This window comes from Zea mays, chromosome 2 (genome assembly GCF_902167145.1).
Source record: "Zea mays cultivar B73 chromosome 2, Zm-B73-REFERENCE-NAM-5.0, whole genome shotgun sequence".
NCBI lineage: Eukaryota > Viridiplantae > Streptophyta > Magnoliopsida > Poales > Poaceae > Zea > Zea mays.
Window position 1 is genome coordinate 19,641,291 of NC_050097.1, and position 22,205 is coordinate 19,663,495.

A 22,205-nucleotide genomic window follows, 5' to 3' on the forward strand; every position below is an offset into this window, starting at 1 on the left:
GGTTGGGGTATTTATAGCCCCAACCACCAAACTTGACCGTTGGCTGGAGGCTTCTGCTCGATGGCGCACCGGACAGTCCGGTGCACACCGGACAGTCCGGTGCCCCTGCCACGTCATCACTGCCGTTGGATTCTGACCGTTGGAGCTTCTGACTTGTGGGCCCGCCTGGGTGTCCGGTGCACACCGGACAGGTACTGTTTGGTGTCCGGTGCACCGGTATGGGCGATTCTGACTTCTGCGCGCGCTGTGCGCGCATTAAATGTTCCGCAGGGAGCCGTTGGCGCCGCAGGGAGCCGTTGCTCCGCTGGCACACCGGACAGTCCGGTGCACACCGGACAGTCCGGTGAATTATAGCGGAGCGGCTGCCGCGCGAACCCGAGGCTGGCGAGTTCAGGAGGCCGAGCTTCCTTGGAGCACCGGACATGTCCGGTGCACACCGGACAGTCCGGTGAATTATAGCGCGCCGGCTTCCGAGAATTCCCGAGAGTGAAGAGTTGGAGTCTGAGTCCCCTGGTGCACCGGACAGGTACTGTTCACTGTCCGGTGGCACACCGGACAGTCCGGTGCGCCAGACCAGGGGTGCCCTCGGTTGCCCCTTTGCTCCTTTATTGAATCCAACACTTGGTCTTTTTATTGGCTGAGTGTGAACCTTTTACACCTGTATAATCTATACACTTGGGCAAACTAGTTAGTCCAAAGATTTGTGTTGGGCAATTCAACCACCAAAATTATTTAGGAACTAGGTGTAAGCCTAATTCCCTTTCAATCTCCCCCTTTTTGGTGATTGATGCCAACACAAACCAAAGCAAATAGAGAAGTGCATAATTGAACTAGTTTGCATAATGTAAGTGAAAAGGTTGCTTGGAATTAAGCCAATATAACTACTTACAAGATATGCATGGAATGTTTCGTTTTCTTATGTAACATTTTGGACCACGTTTGCACCACATGTTTTGTTTTTGCAAAATTTTTGTAAATTCATTTCAAAGATCTTTTGCAAGTAGTCAAAGGTAAATGAATAAGAGTTTGTAAAGCATTTTCAAGATTTGAAATTTTCTCCCCCTGTTTCAAATGCTTTTCCTTTGACTAAACAAAACTCCCCCTAAAAGAGATCCACCTCTTAGTGTTCAAGAGGGTTTTGATATACCATTTTTGAAATACTACTTTCTCCCCCTTTTGAACACAATAGGATACCAAATGATAAATACTTTTGGAAAGCACTAAGTTTTTGAATTTGGTGGTGGTGGTGCGGTCCTTTTGCTTTGGGCTCATTTCTCCCCCTTTTTGGCATGAATCGCCAAAACCGGAATCATTAGAGCCCTCGTGTAATTTCTTCCCCTTTGGTCATAAGTAAATGAGTTAAGATTATACCAAAGAAGAAGTCCGGTCCTTTTGCTTTTGAGCTTTTACTCTCTCCCCCAAGGATAGAGTCCTTTTCTTTGATGCTCATTTCTCCCCAAGGAATAGAGAGTTGCTCGGAGTGATGGCGAAGCATGAGTTACGGAGTGGAAGCCTTTGTCTTCGCCGAAGACTCCAATTCCCTTTCAATATACCTATGACTTGGTTTGAAATAGACTTGAAAACACATTAGTCATAGCATATAAAAGAGATATGATCAAAGGTATTCAAGTGAGCTATGTGTGCAAGCTAGCAAAAGAAATTTCTAGAATCAAGAATATTGAGCTCATGCCTAAGTCTGGTAAAAGATTGTTCATCAAGTGGCTTGGTAAAGATATCGGCTAATTGATCTTTAGTATTAATGTAAGAAATCTCGATATCCCCCTTTTGTTGGTGATCCCTAAGAAAATGATACCGAATGGCTATGTGCTTAGTGCGGCTATGCTCGACGGGATTGTCGGCCATTTTGATTGCACTCTCATTATCACATAGCAAAGGGACTTTGGTTAATTTGTAACCGTAGTCCCGCAGGGTTTGCCTCATCCAAAGTAATTGCGCGCAACAATGACCTGCGGCAATGTACTCGGCTTCGGCGGTTGAAAGAGCGACCGAATTTTGCTTCTTTGAAGCCCAAGACACCAAGGATCTTCCCAAGAACTGGCAAGTCCCCGATGTGCTCTTCCTATTGATTTTACACCCCGCCCAATCGGCATCCGAATAACCAAGTAAATCAAATGTGGATCCCCGAGGGTACCAAAGCCCAAACTTAGGTGTATAAGCCAAATATCTCAAGATTCGTTTTACGGCCGTAAGGTGGGATTCCTTAGGGTCGGATTGGAATCTTGCACACATGCAAACGGAAAGCATAATGTCTGGTCGAGATGCACATAAATAAAGCAATGAACCAATCATCGACCGGTATACCTTTTGATCCACGGACTTACCTCCCGTGTCGAGGTCGAGATGCCCATTAGTTCCCATGGGTGTCTTGATGGGTTTGGCATCCTTCATCCCAAACTTGGTTAGAATGTCTTGAGTGTACTTCGTTTGGCTAATGAAGGTGCCCTCTTGGAGTTGCTTGACTTGGAATCCTAGAAAATACTTCAACTCCCCCATCATCGACATCTCGAATTTCTGTGTCATGATCCTACTAAACTCTTCACATGTAGACTCGTTAGTAGACCCAAATATAATATCATCAACATAAATTTGGCATACAAACAAGTCATTTTCAAGAGTTTTAGTAAAGAGTGTAGGATCGGCCTTGCCGACTTTGAAGCCATTATCAATAAGGAAATCTCTTAGGCATTCATACCATGCTCTTGGGGCTTGCTTGAGCCCATAAAGCGCCTTAGAGAGCCTATAAACATGGTTAGGGTACTCACTGTCTTCAAAGCCGGGAGGTTGCTCAACATAGACCTCTTCCTTGATTGGTCCATTGAGGAAGGCACTTTTCACGTCCATTTGATAAAGCTTAAAGCCATGGTAAGTAGCATAGGCCAATAATATGCGAATTGACTCAAGCCTAGCTACGGGTGCATAGGTTTCACCGAAATCCAAACCTTCGACTTGTGAATACCCTTTGGCCACGAGTCGAGCTTTGTTCCTTGTCACCACACCATGCTCATCTTGCTTGTTGCGGAAGACCCATTTGGTTCCTACAACATTTTGGTTAGGACGTGGAACTAAATGCCATACCTCGTTCCTTGTGAAATTGTTGAGCTCCTCTTGCATCGCCACCACCCAATCCGAATCTTGAAGTGCTTCCTCTACCCTGTGTGGCTCAATAGAGGAAACAAAAGAGTAATGTTCACAAAAATGAGCAACCCGAGATCGAGTAGTTACCCCCTTATGAATGTCGCCGAGGATGGTGTCGACGGGGTGATCTCGTTGGATTGCTTGGTGGACTCTTGGGTGTGGCAGTCTTGGTTCTTCCTCATCCTCCTTTTCTTGATCATTTGCATCTCCCCCTTGATCATTGCTATCATCTTGAGGTGGCTCATCTTCTTGATTTTGCTCTTCATCATCTTGAGCCTCATCCTCATTTTGAGTTGGTGGAGATGCTTGCATGGAGGATGATGGTTGATCTTGTGCATTTGGAGGCTCTTCGGATTCCTTAGGACACACATCCCCGATGGACATGTTCCTTAGCGCGATGCATGGAGCCTGTTCTTCACCTATCTCATCAAGATCAACTTGCTCTACTTGAGAGCCGTTAGTTTCATCAAACACAACGTCACATGAGACTTCAACTAGTCCAGTGGACTTGTTAAAGACCCTATATGCCCTTGTGTTTGAGTCATAACCAAGTAAAAAGCCTTCTGCAGTTTTAGGAGCAAATTTAGATTTTCTACCTCTTTTAACAAGAATAAAGCATTTGCTACCAAAAACTCTAAAGTATGAAATGTTGGGCTTTTTACCGGTTAGGAGTTCATATGATGTCTTCTTGAGGATTCGGTGAAGATATAACCGGTTGATGGCGTAGCAGGCGGTGTTGACCGCTTCGGCCCAAAACCGGTCCGGTGTCTTGTACTCATCAAGCATGGTTCTTGCCATGTCCAATAGAGTTCGATTCTTCCTCTCCACTACACCATTTTGTTGAGGTGTGTAGGGAGAAGAGAACTCATGCTTGATGCCCTCCTCCTCAAGGAAGCCTTCAATTTGAGAGTTCTTGAACTCCGTCCCGTTGTCGCTTCTTATTTTCTTGATCCTTAAGGCGAACTCATTTTGAGCCCGTCTCAAGAATCCCTTTAAGGTCTCTTGGGTTTGAGATTTTTCCTGTAAAAAGAATACCCAAGTGAAGCGAGAATAATCATCCACTATTACAAGACAATACTTACTCCCGCCGATGCTTATGTAAGCAATCGGGCCGAATAGATCCATGTGGAGTAGCTCAAGCGGCCTGTCGGTCGTCATGATGTTCTTGTGTGGATGATGGACTCCAACTTGCTTCCCCGCCTGGCATGCGCTACAAATCCTGTCTTTCTCAAAATGAACATTTGTTAATCCTAAAATGTGCTCTCCCTTTAGAAGCTTATGAAGATTCTTCATCCCAACATGGGCTAGTCGGCGGTGCCAGAGCCAACCCATGTTAGTCTTAGCAATTAAGCATGTGTCGAGCTCAGCTCTATCAAAATCTACTAGGTATAGCTGACCCTCTAACACACCCTTAAATGCTATTGAATCATCACTTCTTCTAAAGACAGTGACACCTACATCAGTAAAGAGACAGTTGTAGCCCATTTGACATAATTGGGAAACAGAAAGCAAGTTGTAATCTAAGGAATCAACAAGAAAAACATTGGAAATAGAATGGTCAGGAGATATAGCAATTTTACCCAATCCTTTGACCAAACCTTGATTTCCATCCCCGAATGTGATAGCTCGTTGGGGATCTTTGTTTTTCTCATATGAGGAGAACATCCTTTTCTCCCCGGTCATGTGGTTTGTGCATCCACTGTCGAGTATCCAACTTGAGCCCCCGGATGCATAAACCTACAAAACAATTTTAGTTCTTGATTTTAGGTACCCAAACTGTTTTGGGTCCTTTGGCATTAGACACGAGAACTTTGGGTACCCAAACACAAGTCTTTGACCCCTTGTGTTTGCCCCCAACAAATTTGGCAACCACTTTGCCGGATTTGCTAGTAAGCACATATGATGCATCAAAAGTTTTAAATGAAATGGCATGATCATTTGATGCATTAGGAGTTTTCTTTCTAGGCAACTTGGCACGGGTTGGTTGCCTAGAGCTAGATGTCTCACCCTTATACATAAAAGCATGATTAGGGCCAGAGTGAGACTTCCTAGAGTGAATTCTCCTAATTTTGCTCTCGGGATAACCGGCAGGGTACAAAATGTAACCCTCGTTATCCTGAGGCATGGGAGCCTTGCCCTTAACAAAGTTAGACAAATTTTTAGGAGGGGCATTAAGTTTGACATTGTCTCCCCTTTGGAAGCCAATGCCATCCTTAATGCCAGGGCGTCTCCCATTATAAAGCATGCTACGAGCAAATTTAAATTTCTCATTCTCTAGGTTGTGCTCGGCAATTTTAGCATCTAATTTTGCTATATGATCATTTTGTTGTTTAATTAAAGCCATATGATCAAGAATAGCATTAACATCAATATCTCTACATCTAGTGCAAATAGAAACATGCTCAACATTAGATGTAGAGGGTTTGCAAGATTTAAGTTCTACAACCTTAGCATGCAACATTTCATTCTTAGTTCTAAGGTCGGAAATGGTAGTATTGCAAACATCAAAATCTCTAGCCTTAGCAATCAAATTTTCATTCTCTAATCTAAGACTAGCAAGAGAAATGTTTAATTCTTCAATCCTAGCAAGCAAATCATCATTATTATTTCTAGGATTGGGAATTGAAACATTACAAACATGAGTATCAACCTTAGCACTTAAAATAGCATTTTCATTTCTAAGGTTGTCAATCATCTCACGACACGTGCTTAGCTCACTAGATAATTTTTCACATTTTTCTACTTCTAGAGCATAAGCCTTTTTAACCTTAACATGTTTCTTGTTTTCTTTAATTAGACAATCCTCTTGGGAGTCCAAAAGGTCATCCTTTTCATGAATAGCACTAATCAATTCATTTAGCTTTTCTTTTTGCTCCATGTTAAGATTGGCAAAGAGAATACGCAAATTATCCTCCTCATCACTAGCATTATCATCACTAGACGATTCATATTTAGTGGAGGAGTTGGATTTAACCTTCTTCTTTTTGCCGTCCTTTGCCATGAGGCACTTGTGGCCGACGTTGGGGAAGAGAAGTCCCTTGGTGACGGCGATGTTGGCGGCGTCCTCGTCGTCGGAGGAGTCGCTTGAGCTTTCGTCGGAATCCCATTCCCGACAAACATGGGCATCGCCGCCCTTCTTCTTGTAGTACCTTTTCTTCTCCTTTCTTCTCCCCTTCTTGTCGTCGCCTCGGTCACTGTCACTAGATATAGGACATTTAGCAATAAAATGACCGGGCTTACCACACTTGTAGCAAACCTTCTTGGAGCGGGACTTGTAGTCCTTCCCCCTCCTTTGCTTGAGGATTTGGCGGAAGCTCTTGATGACGAGCGCCATTTCCTCATTGTCGAGCTTGGAGGCGTCTATTGGTTGTCTACTTGGTGTAGACTCCTCCTTCTTTCTTCCGTCGCCTTGAAAGCAACGGGTTGAGCTTCGGATGTGTCGCCAAGCTCGTTGATTTTCCTCGAGCCTTCTATCATGCACTCAAAACTTACAAAATGCCCGATGACTTCCTCGGGGGTCATTTTAGTATATCTAGGATTACCACGAATCAATTGAACTTGAGTGGGATTTAGAAAAATGAGAGATCTTAAAATAACATTTACCACTTCGTGGTCGTCCCACTTCTTGCTCCCGAGGTTGCGCACTTGGTTTACCAAAGTCTTGAGCCGGTTGTACATGTGTTGTGGCTCCTCCCCTTTGCGAAGCCGGAACCGACCGAGCTCCCCCTCGATCGTTTCCCGCTTGGTGATCTTGGTGAGCTCATCTCCCTCGTGCGCAGTTTTGAGCACATCCCAAACCTCCTTGGCGCTCTTCAATCCTTGCACTTTGTTATACTCTTCTTTGCTTAAAGAGGCGAGGAGTATCGTCGTTGCTTGAGAGTTGAAGTGCTCGATTTGGGCCACCTCATCCTCATCATAGTTCTCATCCCCTACCGACGGTACCTGTGCACCAAACTCAACAACATCCCATATACTTTTGTGGAGCGAGATTAGATGAAATCGCATTAAATCGCTCCACCTAGCGTAATCTTCACCATCAAAAGTTGGTGGTTTGCCTAATGGGACGGAAAGTAAAGGTGTATGTTTGGAAATGCGAGGGTAGCGTAGGGGGATCTTACTATACTTCTTGCGCTCTTGGCGCTTAGAAGTGACGGAGGGCGCATCGGAGTCGGAGGTAGAAGTTGATGAAGTGTCGGTCTCGTAGTAGACCACCTTCCTCATTCTCTTGTGCTTGTCGCCTTTCCGATGCGGCTTGTGGGAAGAAGATTTTTCCTTCTTCTCTTTGTGGTGAGAAGAAGATTTCTTCTCCTTCCCTTTGTTGGAGGAGCTCTTCTTCTTCTCCCTCCTTTTGGTGCGGGACTCTTCCGATGAAGTGCTCCCGTAGCTTGTAGTGGGCTTTTCGCCGGTCTCCATCTCCTTCTTGGCGTGATCTCCCGACATCACTTCGAGCGGTTAGGCTCTAATGAAGCACCGGGCTCTGATACCAATTGATAGTCGCCTAGAGGGGGGGGGTGAATAGGGCGAAACTGAAATTTACAAATATAAACACAACTACAAGCCGGGTTAGCGTTAGAAATATAAACGAGTTCGAGAGAGAGCGTAAAACAAATTGCAAGCAAATGAAGAGTGTGACACGCGGATTTGTTTTACCGAGGTTCGGTTCTCGCAAACCTACTCCCCGTTGAGGAGGCCACAAAGGCCGGGTCTCTTTCAACCCTTCCCTCCCTCAAACGGTCCCTCGGACCGAGTGAGCTTCTCTTCTCAAATCAAAGCCGGGAACAAAACTTCCCCGCAAGGGCCACCACACAATTGGTGCCTCTTGCCTTGATTACAAGTGAGTTGTGATCTCAAGAACAAGTGAGAAAGAAAAGAAGCAATCCAAGCGCAAGAGCTCAAATGAACACGGCAAATCACTCTCACTAGTCACTAGGGCTTTGTGTGGAATTGGAGAGGATTTGATCTCTTTAGTGTGTCTAGAATTGAATGCTAGAGCTCTTGTAGTAGTTGAGAAGTGGAAAACTTGGATGCAATGAATGGTGGGGTGGTTGGGGTATTTATAGCCCCAACCACCAAACTTGACCGTTGGCTGGAGGCTTCTGCTCGATGGCGCACCGGACAGTCCGGTGCATACCGGACAGTCCGGTGCCCCTGCCACGTCATCACTGCCGTTGGATTCTGACCGTTGGAGCTTCTGACTTGTGGGCCCGCCTGGGTGTCCGGTGCACACCGGACAGGTACTGTTTGGTGTCCGGTGCACCGGTATGGGCGATTCTGACTTCTGCGCGCGCTGTGCGCGCATTAAATGTTCCGTAGGGAGCCGTTGGCGCCGCAGGGAGCCGTTGCTCCGCTGGCACACCGGACAGTCCGGTGCACACCGGACAGTCCGGTGCACACCGGACAGTCCGGTGAATTATAGCGGAGCGGCTGCCGCGCGAACCCGAGGCTGGCGAGTTCAGGAGGCCGAGCTTCCTTGGAGCACCGGACATGTCCGGTGCACACCGGACAGTCCGGTGAATTATAGCGCGCCGGCTTCCGAGAATTCCCGAGAGTGAAGAGTTGGAGTCTGAGTCCCCTGGTGCACCGGACAGGTACTGTTCACTGTCCGGTGGCACACCGGACAGTCCGGTGCGCCAGACCAGGGGTGCCCTCGGTTGCCCCTTTGCTCCTTTATTGAATCCAACACTTGGTCTTTTTATTGGCTGAGTGTGAACCTTTTACACCTGTATAATCTATACACTTGGGCAAACTAGTTAGTCCAAAGATTTGTGTTGGGCAATTCAACCACCAAAATTATTTAGGAACTAGGTGTAAGCCTAATTCCCTTTCAACGGGCAACAAGTTCTTTCTTGCAAAAATGACACCTTGCTCCTACTCTAACCTCAACACCATTTTCAGTGGCGAAAATCTTATCCATGTCCTCCCAGACATCGGATGTGCATTTCCTCTTTCTACCAGTGCTTGCCGTAGTGGAGGCAGTAGCATCTGGGAGAGCCTCGCCCTCGGCAGCGACATTGTCGTCGCCAAGGTTTATGGTAGGGTTCGGGGTAGGGGCAGTGGAACCAAAGAGATCCTCCAAATCATCGTGCACGTCGTCCACAACGTCTGGGGTTTGACCCATCAACACCAAATCATGATTAATGGAGGTAGGATCATACCTATGCTCCATCGCCGGCACCTGGTCCCTCACGGCCACGACCTCGACCTGCAAAGAAGCAAAGACATAGGGGGATTAGGGGGGTTAGGGTTAAAGAAGCAAAAACAGAGGGGGATTAGGGTTTAGCGAGTTCATACCTTAGCCAATTAGGCCGGAGCACCAGTTCCGTCGGCGATAGAGAAGATCCAGCGACAACAGATCCAGAGACACAGAGATAGAGCCAGATAGAAGAACAGAGAGACTATGAGCACAAGTGCACGATATAGATGGCCAAACAGGGAGAGGAGGTGTGTGTGAAGCTTTACCTTACCAGATCCGCAGACCATCGGTGATGGATAAGACAGAGGAGAGGCAGATCCACAGATCTAGTACACCGGAGTCCATAGCAGAGGGGGGAAGCGCTAGGGAATGGGGATACAAGATTCTGTTACCGACGACGTGCCGAGGACGGGGCATCCAGGATTCCAGGAAGCACGACGCGCGACGGCCGACGCCTCGACGTCGACGGAACTGGGTGCGAGGCGGCGGTCGACGGGGAACCGAGGGAACCGGGTGCGAGCACCGCGAGGGAACCGACGGCCGGCGAGCCGAGCACCACGAGGGAACCGACGGGCGGCGAGGCGAGCACCCACGAGGGAACCGACGGGCGACGAGGCGAGCACCCACGAGGGAACCGACGGGGCGAGGCGGCGACTGGGCGAGGGCGGAGCGGACAGCGGAGACGGAGAGAACGAGACGAGTGCGCGACTGGGGTTAGGGTTAGGGTTACAGACTTCGGGTCTTAGGAAGTAGGAATAGCTAGTCGGGCCTATCGGGCTTTCCGTTTTAAACGGGCCGTGCCGGGCCGGCACGGCGTGCCTTGGTCGTGGCCCAAGCCCGGCACGGGCGTAGTGCCGGGCCGGCACTAGCCCGAATCCCATCGTGCCGTGCCGGGCTCAGGCACGCCAAATCGTGCCGGGCCTCAGGCCGGCCCGACTAACCCGGCCCATCTGACCATCTCTAGCAACGACGACCTTCTGCTCCCAGACACATGCTGCATCCTCCGCATTTTATCACGTACGTTGGAGTACATATGATCAGTCGTTCAGAGATGTGGCCAGTATATTAATATACTAAACCAAAGGGTACGTGATCGATCAGTGACAGACGACGATGCAGGAAGCAATGGGGTTTTCTGGGGTGTGGTTGCGTTACGTTGGTGGCGAGCGAAAAGCAAGGGTGATGTGCATCGGCCACCTAGATCGAAGGACGCAGCCGTCGGCGTCGTCCCATCTATATCAATCAAGGTACCATGACGGGCGGCATGCATGGCATGGCTATCTTCTAATCTATCCCGGCCGAATTTGCCGCTCATCTCTCGTATATATGGCGCTGCCGGCCGGCCGCCAGCGGCGAGAGGGAACAGGCGACGGACGTGACGTGGCAGTGGTTATTGCGCTCACGAATCATGCATGGTGTATGTATCCCTATCATGCATAGCCGGTAGAATATCTCAATTAGCTTTAATTATTTATCAGACGTACGACGTACTATTTCCTTTACCATATTCGTATGCATATATTTATTATCCTTCACCGCGCGCGAAAAAGTATATTGCGCCACTCATGCATCGCTGACTAAGTCTATTGCAAAATTATATGAAATCGAACTACGCGGTTGAGAAAGGGGAGCTTGAAATGTCACACAATATCCATGTGTGTTTGGTTGCCTGTATTTCCTGTTGCTTGCATCGCGGGATGCAATGAACTGATGTTTGGTTGTTATCAACCAGGCTCTACGCGTGCGAGACGTGTGTTTGGTTACCTGCGTATAGATGCGGAGTCAGGCTCGCACGATACTTAAAGCACCCTAGGCCAGGCTCTGCAGGAGCGAGCAAATTGTTCGCATCTCTGGAGCCAGGCTCCCGCCGACCTGGCTCATGCAGCCGGGCTACCGGGAGAAGCCAACCAAACAGGCGGTATATGTATTCATATAAAAGCTAGTTACCTCTTGCTTTTGATAGTACGTAGTCACATAATGGTCGTTGATGTATAATAACTAATTTGGCGAAGGGTCTGATGATATACATAAATGCCATTGGACATAACTTGTCCAACGCGTGTAGACTCGCTGGATGCCGTCATGGTCGTTAACCAAGTTATTGCCTAAGGTGTATGTGGGCCGTCAGACATATGTTATCTTCGACAGTGGCCGTCAGACATTTTTTTTTATCAATTAGAACTGACGGACATATGATATCGGAGATAAGACTTAGACCGTTAGAAATAGTCTTTACCCGAAGGCTTAAAACGTTGGAATGCACCTGCACTACGGAACAATTCCAATGTTTGCTCTACCTATTTCCTCTTAGTAAAAAAAAAGTTAATTGTGCTCCGGTACATGTAAAAAAAAAACTGGCGTCTTGAGAGTACCAAACACACACGAAATATAATGACGACAACGACCCTTTCTCCCACGCTCGGACCGGCGCCCGACAGCTCCAAGGGTCCACGTCGCCCTCCCGCGTCGTCCGCAAGTACGTGGGAATGGCCGAATGGGACACATGCGCTGTTGCGCGCCCTTCCCTACCTGATGGGCAGATGCTGCCATGCTGGAGGAAATCATGTCGGTTGATCCTTCATCGGACGGCTATGAGAACAACCACGTGTACCCGGGACTACCTACATTGAATGCATAGCGGTATATAGGTCATGTATCTTTGGCATGCAGATTTGTACGTATCAGTAATTGCTTTGGATAATGACGCATAAGAGCATCCTCAAACGACTCTTTATTTTTAACTCTCTATTTGATTCTTTATTTTCTATCTATAAATATTAAACTCTATATATAACATTTCATTCCAATAATTTGGCTAGTGACCGAGTTAATTTAGAGAGCCGGATGGTTTGACAAGTTAAATGGGTAATCTGTTGGAGAGTTATTTTACTATTAAGTAGCTAAAATTTAGTTTGACAAGCTATTTAGCTAGTCTCTTGAAAATACTCTAAGGTACACCCACAAGAGTAGACAAAAACCGCCGTGCTGTCAAATTTATGGTACAACCATCATACAATCAAACTAGAAAAATTATAGAAAACTTTTCAAAAAATCTAAAGATATGCTTCATTATTTACTATATACTATATCAAATTTAAAATTTTGATACATTCTATTTTAAGAGATATAAAAAAAATATATCCGATGTAAATACTTAAAAAATTGTAGATTTTTATACTTTAAACATAGAATTCGAATTTGAAATTTGATATATTGGTATAGTAAATAATTAAGAATATCCATCATTTTTGAGAATTTTCTACGACTTTCAATTACACGGGAAACTATAACAGTTTTACCCGCGAGAGTATATCAATAGCGTTTGTGTTTTTTTTTTCTAAAAAAAAGTGCCCGTATATACATGCGCGCGACTATAGCTTCGACGTACGTGTTTTGCTCGTACGTATATGCTGCAGCGACCGTAGTTGAAGGCTGGGAGGTATCAACCATCTCTCTAGGTGAGGTATTGCAATCGGAAACGTTAAACAATAATTCTTTGACACTGTTACAGAGATTAGTTTTTTTGATGGGAAGCATAAAGACCATGGGAATTGTTTAGTGGTTTGTTATGCATCCTAATCCAACTGATTTCTGGCGAATCTTTTTCGTTAGTTGGTTTGTCACATCCTGAGATTTAATTAAAGAATTTGACGACGACTGCTGCTGCTGTGGCCATACTCTTAGTGTGTTATTAGTAACGTACGGAGGGGCCGGGGTATCACCATTCGCACTTTATTCTTCGATCCGACGACAAATTGTTGCATGAATGAAGCGTATCAAACATTACTTTAGCCTAAAAAATATTACAGGACTTCTCTGTGGTGTCTTGCAATCCTTTTCACTTGAGGTAAACCAGTTGTCGGTCGCCATTCAGAGTTTGGCCACGAGCTGCATGCAGCCCGCAGCGCCGATTCAGTGGAGACAGCTTAAACAACCCTAATGTTTCTTTTTCTTTTTTATAGAAAACAAAGTCAGAAAGAATGGGCTAGAGAAACGTTTTGCCCTTGCTATTTCAATCTGGCTTTCTGTATCCACATAAGATAAGTATATTGTCTAATGATTGGTAGTTCTTGTTCGGTACACCGATAATTTAACGCTAGAAAGGACACTGTACTTGAAAAAATTGTCTTCCGACAGAAGAAGCAACACGAGATGAAAATTGAAAGCAATGCATACATGCAGTATTCAGCTGAGTGTTCGTGACACTCCCGTGCACACATGGCGGTCTGTATGCACGCTTTTACATTATTATAACAGGAAAAGAAAATATTTGTACAATATAAACCATTTTATTTTTAGACGCATTTAAGAATACTCTAAAAACCAAGAGGTCGCTTTAATCTGTATTTCCAATTCAGGCCACCTAACTGGCACAAGCATTAATTAACTGTAAAACTCAAGGCTCTATATGCCGATTTGCCCGTAGCGCTGTCCGTTCTTGTTCTCATCTCCCATTTTTTGTTGGCAGCCACTACGTGCTGAGCTTGATCTTGATCGCGCACCTGTTGACGTAGAAAAAGAGGTGGTGGTGGCCAAAATAGAGACAAAAGACAAATCGGACTCCCCTCCCCGCAATGTGATCTACAAAAACCAAAAGTACGGGCTGGGTCACCCTCCAAATCCTACCTTCTCCATCCGCCATTAGAGAGAGGATAGAGAATGCCGAGAATGAGAGAGACAAGGTAGCGGCAGCGGTTGGCGCGCGCGGCCACAGTGGCAAAGCCTCCGTCGTCGGCGAGGACCGCTGCATGCGCTGTTGCCGGGTTGGCATGCTTCTGCTTCCGCGTCTTGAAGGATTTCAAGGAAGGGAGGATCGGAAAAGACAACTGCGATTCGGTTGCATTCATACGGTTCTGTAAAAAAGGCAGTTTTTTTTTGGCTGTGACCTGTGAGTATCCGCCGGTTTGCTGTTTATTTATTCATTCTCAGTTTTGGAGGCCGAAAATTCGATCTTGGCGCTGGTCTCAGTGTTTCGAGGCCTCGAGGGGTTGCTGTGAAGAACCAGAGGAAGATAAAAAGGTGGTTTTCTCGCCGGTTTTCCTTGGTTTTGGGGTACTGAATTCTGAGATTGTTCTGAGGCAGGGGTCTGTCTTGCTGGAGAATGAAGATGTGGAGGTTTGTGTGCTCTGCGCGTTTGTTTTGGTGAAGACAACTAGCTGGAGTAAAAGGAAGAAAAAAAAGTTCCGCTTCCTTTCTTTTGCGTGTTCTGATCCTTCTGAGATATCCCTTCCTGCCGCTTCAGAGTTTCATTTGTTTCCGACTCGGCATCGGCATCTCGTATAAACCGAGGAGACACGGCAATTTCAAGGGCCTTCGTTTGGGACCAACAGAATAACCTGTTCCTGCCTGCAATTTTTTGGTTCTGAAGACTCAAAGATTGGATTGAGTGATCTTTGAAACCAAATCTTCCTTCGGTGTTTTTTGGCATTTTGGGCACTATCTGTGAAGTGTAGCAGGACCGCCTCTGCTTTTATGCTCGGTAGACTTCTGTGATCAAGTATTCAAGTACTGGTAAAAGGTACTTGCCAAAAACCATGCCCTTTGGATGCTCCGAATTGTTATATTTATCTAATTTTAGTTGGTGATTATAGTTCTTATGACTTCTTGTCTCATATATTTACACAAAGGAAAATCATGCAGGTAGAACGTACTTTGAGTACAAATGCTTCTGGCATGAGTATGTCGAAATTGGCATTTGCATAAGTGGGGTCCAACTGTTTTCTTGTCTCCTCCCTGTTTGTTTTCTTCTTAGACAACTGTACTTTTGTGAAACTAGAGTTTGAAACTGTTCATCAGAGTTTGGAAGATATGAGCAAATATGAGTAGTGGGGACTTGTGAGTGCAGAAAATGGGAAGCTTTTCTGTGTTTGTATTTCTAATCTGGATCCTACTACAACATTATTCTTACTCGCTTCATGCATTTCTTGCTTTCAGATTATAAGCTTGTCTAAAGCAAGCCCTTAGAAGGAAAGTTATCTGACCATGTTCTCAGCTATCATGGCAAAGAAGAATTACAAACAGCATTCCAAATCTGAGAAAATTCAGGGGGGTTGTATGTCTGGGCTGATTCGCATGCTTGATTTCCGTCGCAGTCCAAAACTTCTTTCAGACGGGAGAGGTGAGGTTTTCACCAACATTCAGTTTTTATGTGGATAAGATGGAAATGTTAGCTGCAATATAGCAGTATAAGCTAATTTTAATTGAAATAATATGAGATTCCTTATTTATGTGGTCATGCAGTCAAAAGAGATAAAAAAGGTCTTGACGATATCCATGGAAACATATCTGCTAATGTAAGTTTTCAGAACCAAAACTGTTGTATCTAGTATTTCTCATAATAGCTGCATTTTTTTCTACTCACTTTAACTAACAACTGGTAATGAAAAAACAGTTGCAACACTAACCTTCTAGGGCGTTTATTGAGCTGAAAACCTTTTTTCCATTTATAAAGCTGGCCATCATGATGCTTGTACTACTGTCAGCATGATTTTGTCATAGGCTAACATTTTAGATAATGTTGACCAACACTAACTGTTCTGTTAATTTTGAACTTTGGTTTATAAAACTTTTGATATGTCTTCTTCCTAAACCACAAATATTCCTAGTAAACAACAGTATATAGTACTACAAGCCTCCTACTTCATGCAATGATTCTCAACTCTCCTGCACATTTGAGAAAAAAAAAATAGTACTACGAGCCTCCAGATATGGAAGTTTAGGGTTTTTAATAGGCTTTTCAATTTGAAGAAACCTCTCTATGAAAAAAGTAGAATCGGAAAGTTTTAGTGCCAAATATAAAGTAATAAAATCATGATGCTACACAATATTTGAGTATGGCATGCAAGATAACATAAGTTTTTCAAACCTTTGTTAGAGCTGATGAGTGCAGCAATATAAACTTAATTTATTGTTTCTTTTTCTCAGAATGGAAAGGACCACAGGGTTGAATTGATTTATGTTGGTAGGTCAAGTATTAGAACTTTGATGGAAGAAGAGATGGCCAGCAGCACACAGCCCTTGAAGCAAGCACAAAGCAATGTCGCTGGGATATGCTCTGAAGATATTGATCTAAACTTGGCTGGAAGTCTCATGGAAATCTACAGATCTCATACTGAAGGCCAAGAAACCAGGAGGTCGATTGAGTCAGGTCGCAGTTCCATTTCGACTGACGAAGAGAAGAATACTGACCCTCCTGCTCATCACTATCAGATCCCATCTAGTATCCAGAGAGCTCTAGAAGATGTTGCTGAAGCAGTTATAAGACATCAATCTGCAAACAAAAAATACATAAACAGCGGTGATGAAACTAGGTCCAGAGAATTCGTTGATGCCCTACAGCTACTGAGCTCAAACAAGGAATTGTTTGTGATGCTTATGCAAGATCCAAGCTCTAGGTTGTTAGAATGTCTCCAAAACCTTTACATGTCACTAGGAAGTACCAGGTTAGACTCTGAAGAATATGACGAAGGAACTGAGTTGCAAGGTACGACAGATAGTCTAGAGCAGTCAGCGACTTCTCCAAGTAAGGTGAAAAGAAGGCATAATTCTTTCTTGAAGGAGGATGGGTTGGTCACGAGGAAGCCACCAAAGTTAAATGATGGTTCTCGTGGCCTTAGCAGAATAGTAATCTTGAAGCCCAGTCCTGCAAGAGGTCATAGCAGTCTTATCTCAGGTAGCGCAACTTCATCACCACTATCAAATCATATTGATTGGCAAGTTCAGGAAGGCAGTGATAAACATGATTGCCATTTCTCGCTTAGAGAGCTTAAAAGGAGGCTAAGAATTGCCATTAGCAATAATCAGAAGGATCACCAGTTAAACTCCACGAGTAGTGATATTCATGAAGCTGAGGCTGATTCTGGCAAACTGCTTCCAGTCACAAGTATGTCGGAGACGGAGAGTCTGGCAAGTACAGATTCTTCTGACAGGGCTAAGGAACCATCTATTGTTGACGAGAAAATAGTCCCGGAAGATAGTGAAAGTGGGATGAGAAATGATGTTGCTCATGGTGTCGGAGTCAGCTCTTTCTCATATGAAAAAGCTAAGATGTATATAATTGAGAGACTAAATGATCAAGGCGAAGAAAGTTGTCAAATTGTACAGAAATCTGAATCTTTTGAGAGATTGATTTCACTGCCCGAGAATGGTACATTTTCTCCAATTGATTTCCCTCAAGAGGAGAAAATTAGCATAGCGCATGAAGCTACAAAACCATTGAACTTGCATACTGTTGAGCAAGAGGATGGTTCAGCAAGCCCTTACTCAACAATGCAGTACGAGGAGACAGAATCAGCCGACACTAGCAACTTAGGTACAGAAACGTTGATTGAGCCCACGATAGATCATGGTAGTTATTCACAAAATGAGGGCGCTATCTCACAGGAGTTGGTCCGTGAAGGTAATTTGTTCATATTATTTGTATTGTGAGATAGTTGTAGTATTTTTTTATTCCTTAATCTAAAAAAATTTGCACTGTAATATATGCTTTTATTAGCTATTTACTCCTTTCTTCCCAATTTATAATTCATTTGACTTTTTTGTGTCAAGTTTGACCAGCTTGTCTTATTTGATTTTTTTGCGAAAAAATGAAATTAAAAGCCATACTTAAAATATATTATATGCTAGACGATATAACAATAAAAATTAATAATAAATATGATTTTTTAATAAGACGAGCCTGTCAAAAAAATCAAAAGATTTATAAATTCGAACGGAAGGAGTATTTTTTTTCCTTCTTTCTTGTTCTGTTCAAAATATCCACTTTTTGCAGGGGTTAAGATCATGCTAGATATAATGGAGAACTCATCGCTCTGTGCTGAGACTGGAACTTCGCAGGAAGGAGTGGGAGTGAAAAATCCAGATGAAGTAAGACATACTTCGTAGCAAATTCAAGAAAGCTGATAGCATCTGTGTTTAACACTGTTTTATTTATTTATTTATTTTGTCTCCTCCGCTGAAGTGTTCATTGGAGGAACCACAATCCATGAATTTGTTGCCAGAACCGGCACTGTATTCTCCAGATGACTTCGTTAATGAACAAGAGAACCATAGTCCGTCAGAAATTGTTGAATTAGTCAAACCATCTGTATTGACATTTCCTTACTCGCCGGAAAATACTAATGACAAAGAGGAGAAATTGAGTCCACAATCCGTTCTTGATCCCATTGCAGAAGTTACCAGTCCTAGACACAAAACTCCAAAGCAAGGTAATGAACTTAAAACAAAAGGTTTCACATCTGGTGCCCTTCATAGCCTGAACAGTAATAGAACAAAACTATTTTGTTGCTGCAGATGAATTCTCCATGCCTACTTCCAGAGTGCTATTCAAAGAGGTTGACGCCCCTTCAGCATCCCCAACTTTGTGGAATGGGCCACAGGTAGCCATTTTGGATGACAGAGCCACAAGGGTGTCCTTCATCAAGGCCGTGCTAGAAGCTTCAGGATTGCTGTCTGAGGAAAATTCGCAAATTTGGTACACAGAAGAGCCACTGCTTGATGTATCTGTATTGGCTGAAGTAGGAAACTCGTACTGCCTGACAGACGATGCAGTGCTCTTGTTTGACTACGTGGAAGAGGTTCTTCTCGAGATAAGGGACAAGTTCTTTGGTAGCGACCCTTGGGTTAATTCTCTGAAACACAATGTACGGCCAGCTCCAGTAGGAAGACGGCTGGTTCGAGAGGTGGCTAAGGGAATCGATTCTCTTGTAGGTAAAGAATTTCCACACACTTTAGAACAGGTAATGATGAAAGACTTGGACAGTGGGTCGTGGCTGGATCTTGGAGGCGATACTGGAAGTGTTGTAGTTGAGTTGTGGGATGGTTTACTTGATGACTTGCTGGAGGAACTGGTTTTTGATTTGTGGCTTTGATACTGTAGTGCTTTGTAGTAATACATGCAGAGGCATATTCGACTAGTACTGACATGGGGTTAATAGATACAGAAACCTTTTGCGAAAGGATAGGGAAAAGTGAGTTCGGCAGACTGCCAGATGTTGTAGAGCTAGGCATTTCATCAATATAGTTGATTTCCATTTTCTTTTGAATTTGATTTCTTTAAGCTCCCTTTGTTCTCTGTAGAGGCATGGAAACATAAAAAATAAGTGCTCCTGTATATAAAGTACCCCAGTATTTATGGTAAATTTTCATTGTGAACATAATATTGTTTCCGTTACTTTATGAGATACTCTATTGCTTCTGTGTTTCAAGAATTACTTGAAACATTTTGTGAATATATCAGCTGTGAACTTGTGCCGGTCACTCTGTCAGGCGTTGCCCATGTCCTGTATCAAAAGATTCACAAGTCACTACTACTTCAGTTCAGCTGATACCTCCAGCCAATCACACAGCTGTGACAACTGACATCCATATGGTGAATTGGTGATGAAAGAGAAAAGAGGATGCAAAGGCACTGAGGGACCATTGTGATGAAAACCAAGACATGGCTGCCTAGGAGAGTTAACTGCTCGTGCTATCATCCATTGGTAGATGGTACTACTGCTACAAGTTATGGCATAATGTACATTCTGTGGATGGATCATGGACATGGACCCCTTATTTTTTGGTTTCCCGGACCAGGCAGGAAGGATGAACAAATGATCACTCATGCTATCTTTCTGGCGGCTTCATCTGCGAAGAGAACGTCATCTACACATGTTACGATGTTGTACGCCAGGCTCTCCAGCACCCTCGAATAGCTCTCTAGTATTGCTTGCCCAACATCCTGCAGATTCATTCACATCACAAGCTCTATGAGAAACTTCAAGCTCGTACCCATGGCGATGCTCGCCGCTGCATTGAGGAGGTTTGCTCACCTTGTTGTACTGGATCTTGCTGGCGTCGAGCGTGGTCTGCGAGAGGCCGGGGAACCGCTGCTTGAGGCAGAGCAGCACGTCCTCGGCGCGTCTCGCCAGCATCACGTTCTTGTCGGACTCCATCAGGTCCTTGACCGCGCTCCAGGGTGACCTCTGGCTCGCCTTCCGCCGCCACACGTGCATCGCCGCCTCCACGCGGTCCGCCGCCTCCAGGGCCTCGTGCTCCGACGAGATCTCCAGGCAGTCCAGCAGGTACTCCGGAGAGAACTTGCCCGGGAACGACATGTGCCGATAGATCAGATCCCCCACGCTGGCCCGCCCGCACTGCGATGACAAATGAGAATTTCAGTATAGACAAAACATTCAGCGATGCTGATGACTCGCAATTCTTGGGATCCAATGGTCTGATGGTACCTTGGGTAGTGCTTCCTTGTACAGGTCGGGGATCCGTATCTCCGCAAGAACGGCATTGTTGATGGCCATGGCCGCCTTGTGGATCTGGCTCGCGCAGTCGCGCTTCTGCTGCAGGTCTCGCCGCGCCGTCTCCGTCAGCCCGGGCTTGGCGACGCACGGCACGGGCAGCCACCACTTCTCCTCGCCGCGGTGGCTCACCGGACGGCACGGCGTCGCGACGGAATCGTCTTTCTGCCCTTTGTCGTTGACGTACCAGAATTCAGTCTTCTGAAAGCTGTACAGAATCTCCTGCGAAGGTGCAGAAGAACAGCTTATTAGCTCAAGCTCATGTCATGGCGTAGTACGAAGAATCTTTGATCTTTACGAGCAACATGTCGTCCAGCTTCTCGAGGGCGGGGAGGTTGACGTAGATGTCGGATCGCGGTCGGGTCGCCATCACCTGACAGAATCAAAACGCGTCAGTGACTGAATGGCCCGCCCCGCGGAAATTTCCTCTTCAGGCAATCAACCCCTTTAACCTGTTTTCACCTCTCGTATGCTGCCGTCGGGCAAGATCTCCTTGGAAGGGAAGAACTCAACGATGTAGTCGCAGACGGAGAGGAGGCAGTCCATCTCCCGCCGCCACATGGACTTCTTCTCCGGCGGCAGGGGCTTCAGCCTGTGGCAGCTCCCAAAGACAGTCGCTGTAAGCAGAGGAGGCGACGACGAGCATTAGCATTAACCTATCGATCTGAATATGGGAGGTTGGAAGAAGGGTAATAAGGCCGCTGACCGTAGAGGTTGGTGATGGCGTTGGAGATGGCCACGGAGGTCGAGACCCCCTTGCCGCTCCCCGACATGTCCTCGCCCAAGAGAAGCTTGGAGAACCTCTCCTTGATCAGCTGCAGCTCTGCGAATTCATCACAACAAATTACCCGCGTCACCTCACCGAGCAAACAAAACCTGGGAGCAGAAGACATTGACAGGAACAGGGTCGTCGTACCGCCGTCGCCGGCCTTCCCGTCACACGCGCCGACACGGGCGCCGCGCCGCGTCGTGCCGAGCCTCTTGAGCAGCGGCGCGGCCGGCGGCGGCACCCTCGCAGGAAGCGTGCACACCGGCCAGCGCGGGTACGGCGAGGAGGCGTACGGGCTCCCGGGCTCCCCGCTGCACTCGGAGGACGCGTCGGAGGACGGGTCCCGGCGGTGGCGGCCCCGCGGCGGGAGGTCCAGGTCGTCGAAGTCGGCGTAGTCGGACTGCGAGCGCGCGTCGAGCTCGGAGCCCTCGTCGCACGTCGACGAAGGGGTCTCCATCCTGGCATGTACCGACCAGACCGGCGCACGCGGTTGTGCTGGTGGCGGACAGGGCAGGGGTGCCTGGCCTGGCCTGCTGGTAGGCAGCACGCGGCGGGAGTGGCAGGCAGGGCGAGCGGGCGCCGGGTTAGCGCAGGGAATGGAATGAGCAGCGGCAGCGGCAGCAGCCAGCAGAAATAGTTGCGGTGGCGAGTGGCGACCGACTGGCGAGCGGAGGCCCACGATGACGGCGATGAGGTACGCCCGGCCCCTACTTTACGCTGGAATGCAAGGGAAGCGTGCGATTCCCTCGCTTTTCTCGATGCCGATGATGCCCCTCCGGCCCTCTCCGATCCTCCC

The 22,205-nt window shown here is 46.2% G+C and overlaps 2 protein-coding genes across 2 annotated transcripts; one reads left to right on the top strand and one right to left on the bottom strand.

Annotated features, from left to right (window-relative positions):
- Positions 1-13,672: 13,672 nt before the first annotated feature.
- Positions 13,673-19,506, top strand: LOC103646084 (Phosphatidylinositol N-acetyglucosaminlytransferase subunit P-related). Its single transcript, XM_008670810.3, has 7 exons — positions 13,673-14,867; positions 15,284-15,467; positions 15,590-15,642; positions 16,274-17,747; positions 18,120-18,214; positions 18,309-18,555; positions 18,641-19,506. The coding sequence occupies exons 2-7, from the start codon at positions 15,332-15,334 to the stop codon at positions 19,216-19,218; spliced, it is 2,583 nt and encodes an 860-aa protein (XP_008669032.1). The 5' UTR covers positions 13,673-14,867; positions 15,284-15,331; the 3' UTR covers positions 19,219-19,506.
- Positions 19,507-19,770: 264 nt separating this feature from the next.
- On the bottom strand, positions 19,771-21,992 carry LOC100382507 (Rop guanine nucleotide exchange factor 2). Its single transcript, NM_001175244.1, has 7 exons — positions 21,557-21,992; positions 21,347-21,463; positions 21,103-21,257; positions 20,939-21,013; positions 20,575-20,862; positions 20,161-20,484; positions 19,771-20,069 (listed from the first exon to the last, which is right to left on the bottom strand). The coding sequence occupies exons 1-7, from the start codon at positions 21,864-21,866 to the stop codon at positions 19,950-19,952; spliced, it is 1,389 nt and encodes a 462-aa protein (NP_001168715.1). The 5' UTR covers positions 21,867-21,992; the 3' UTR covers positions 19,771-19,949.
- Positions 21,993-22,205: the final 213 nt, after the last annotated feature.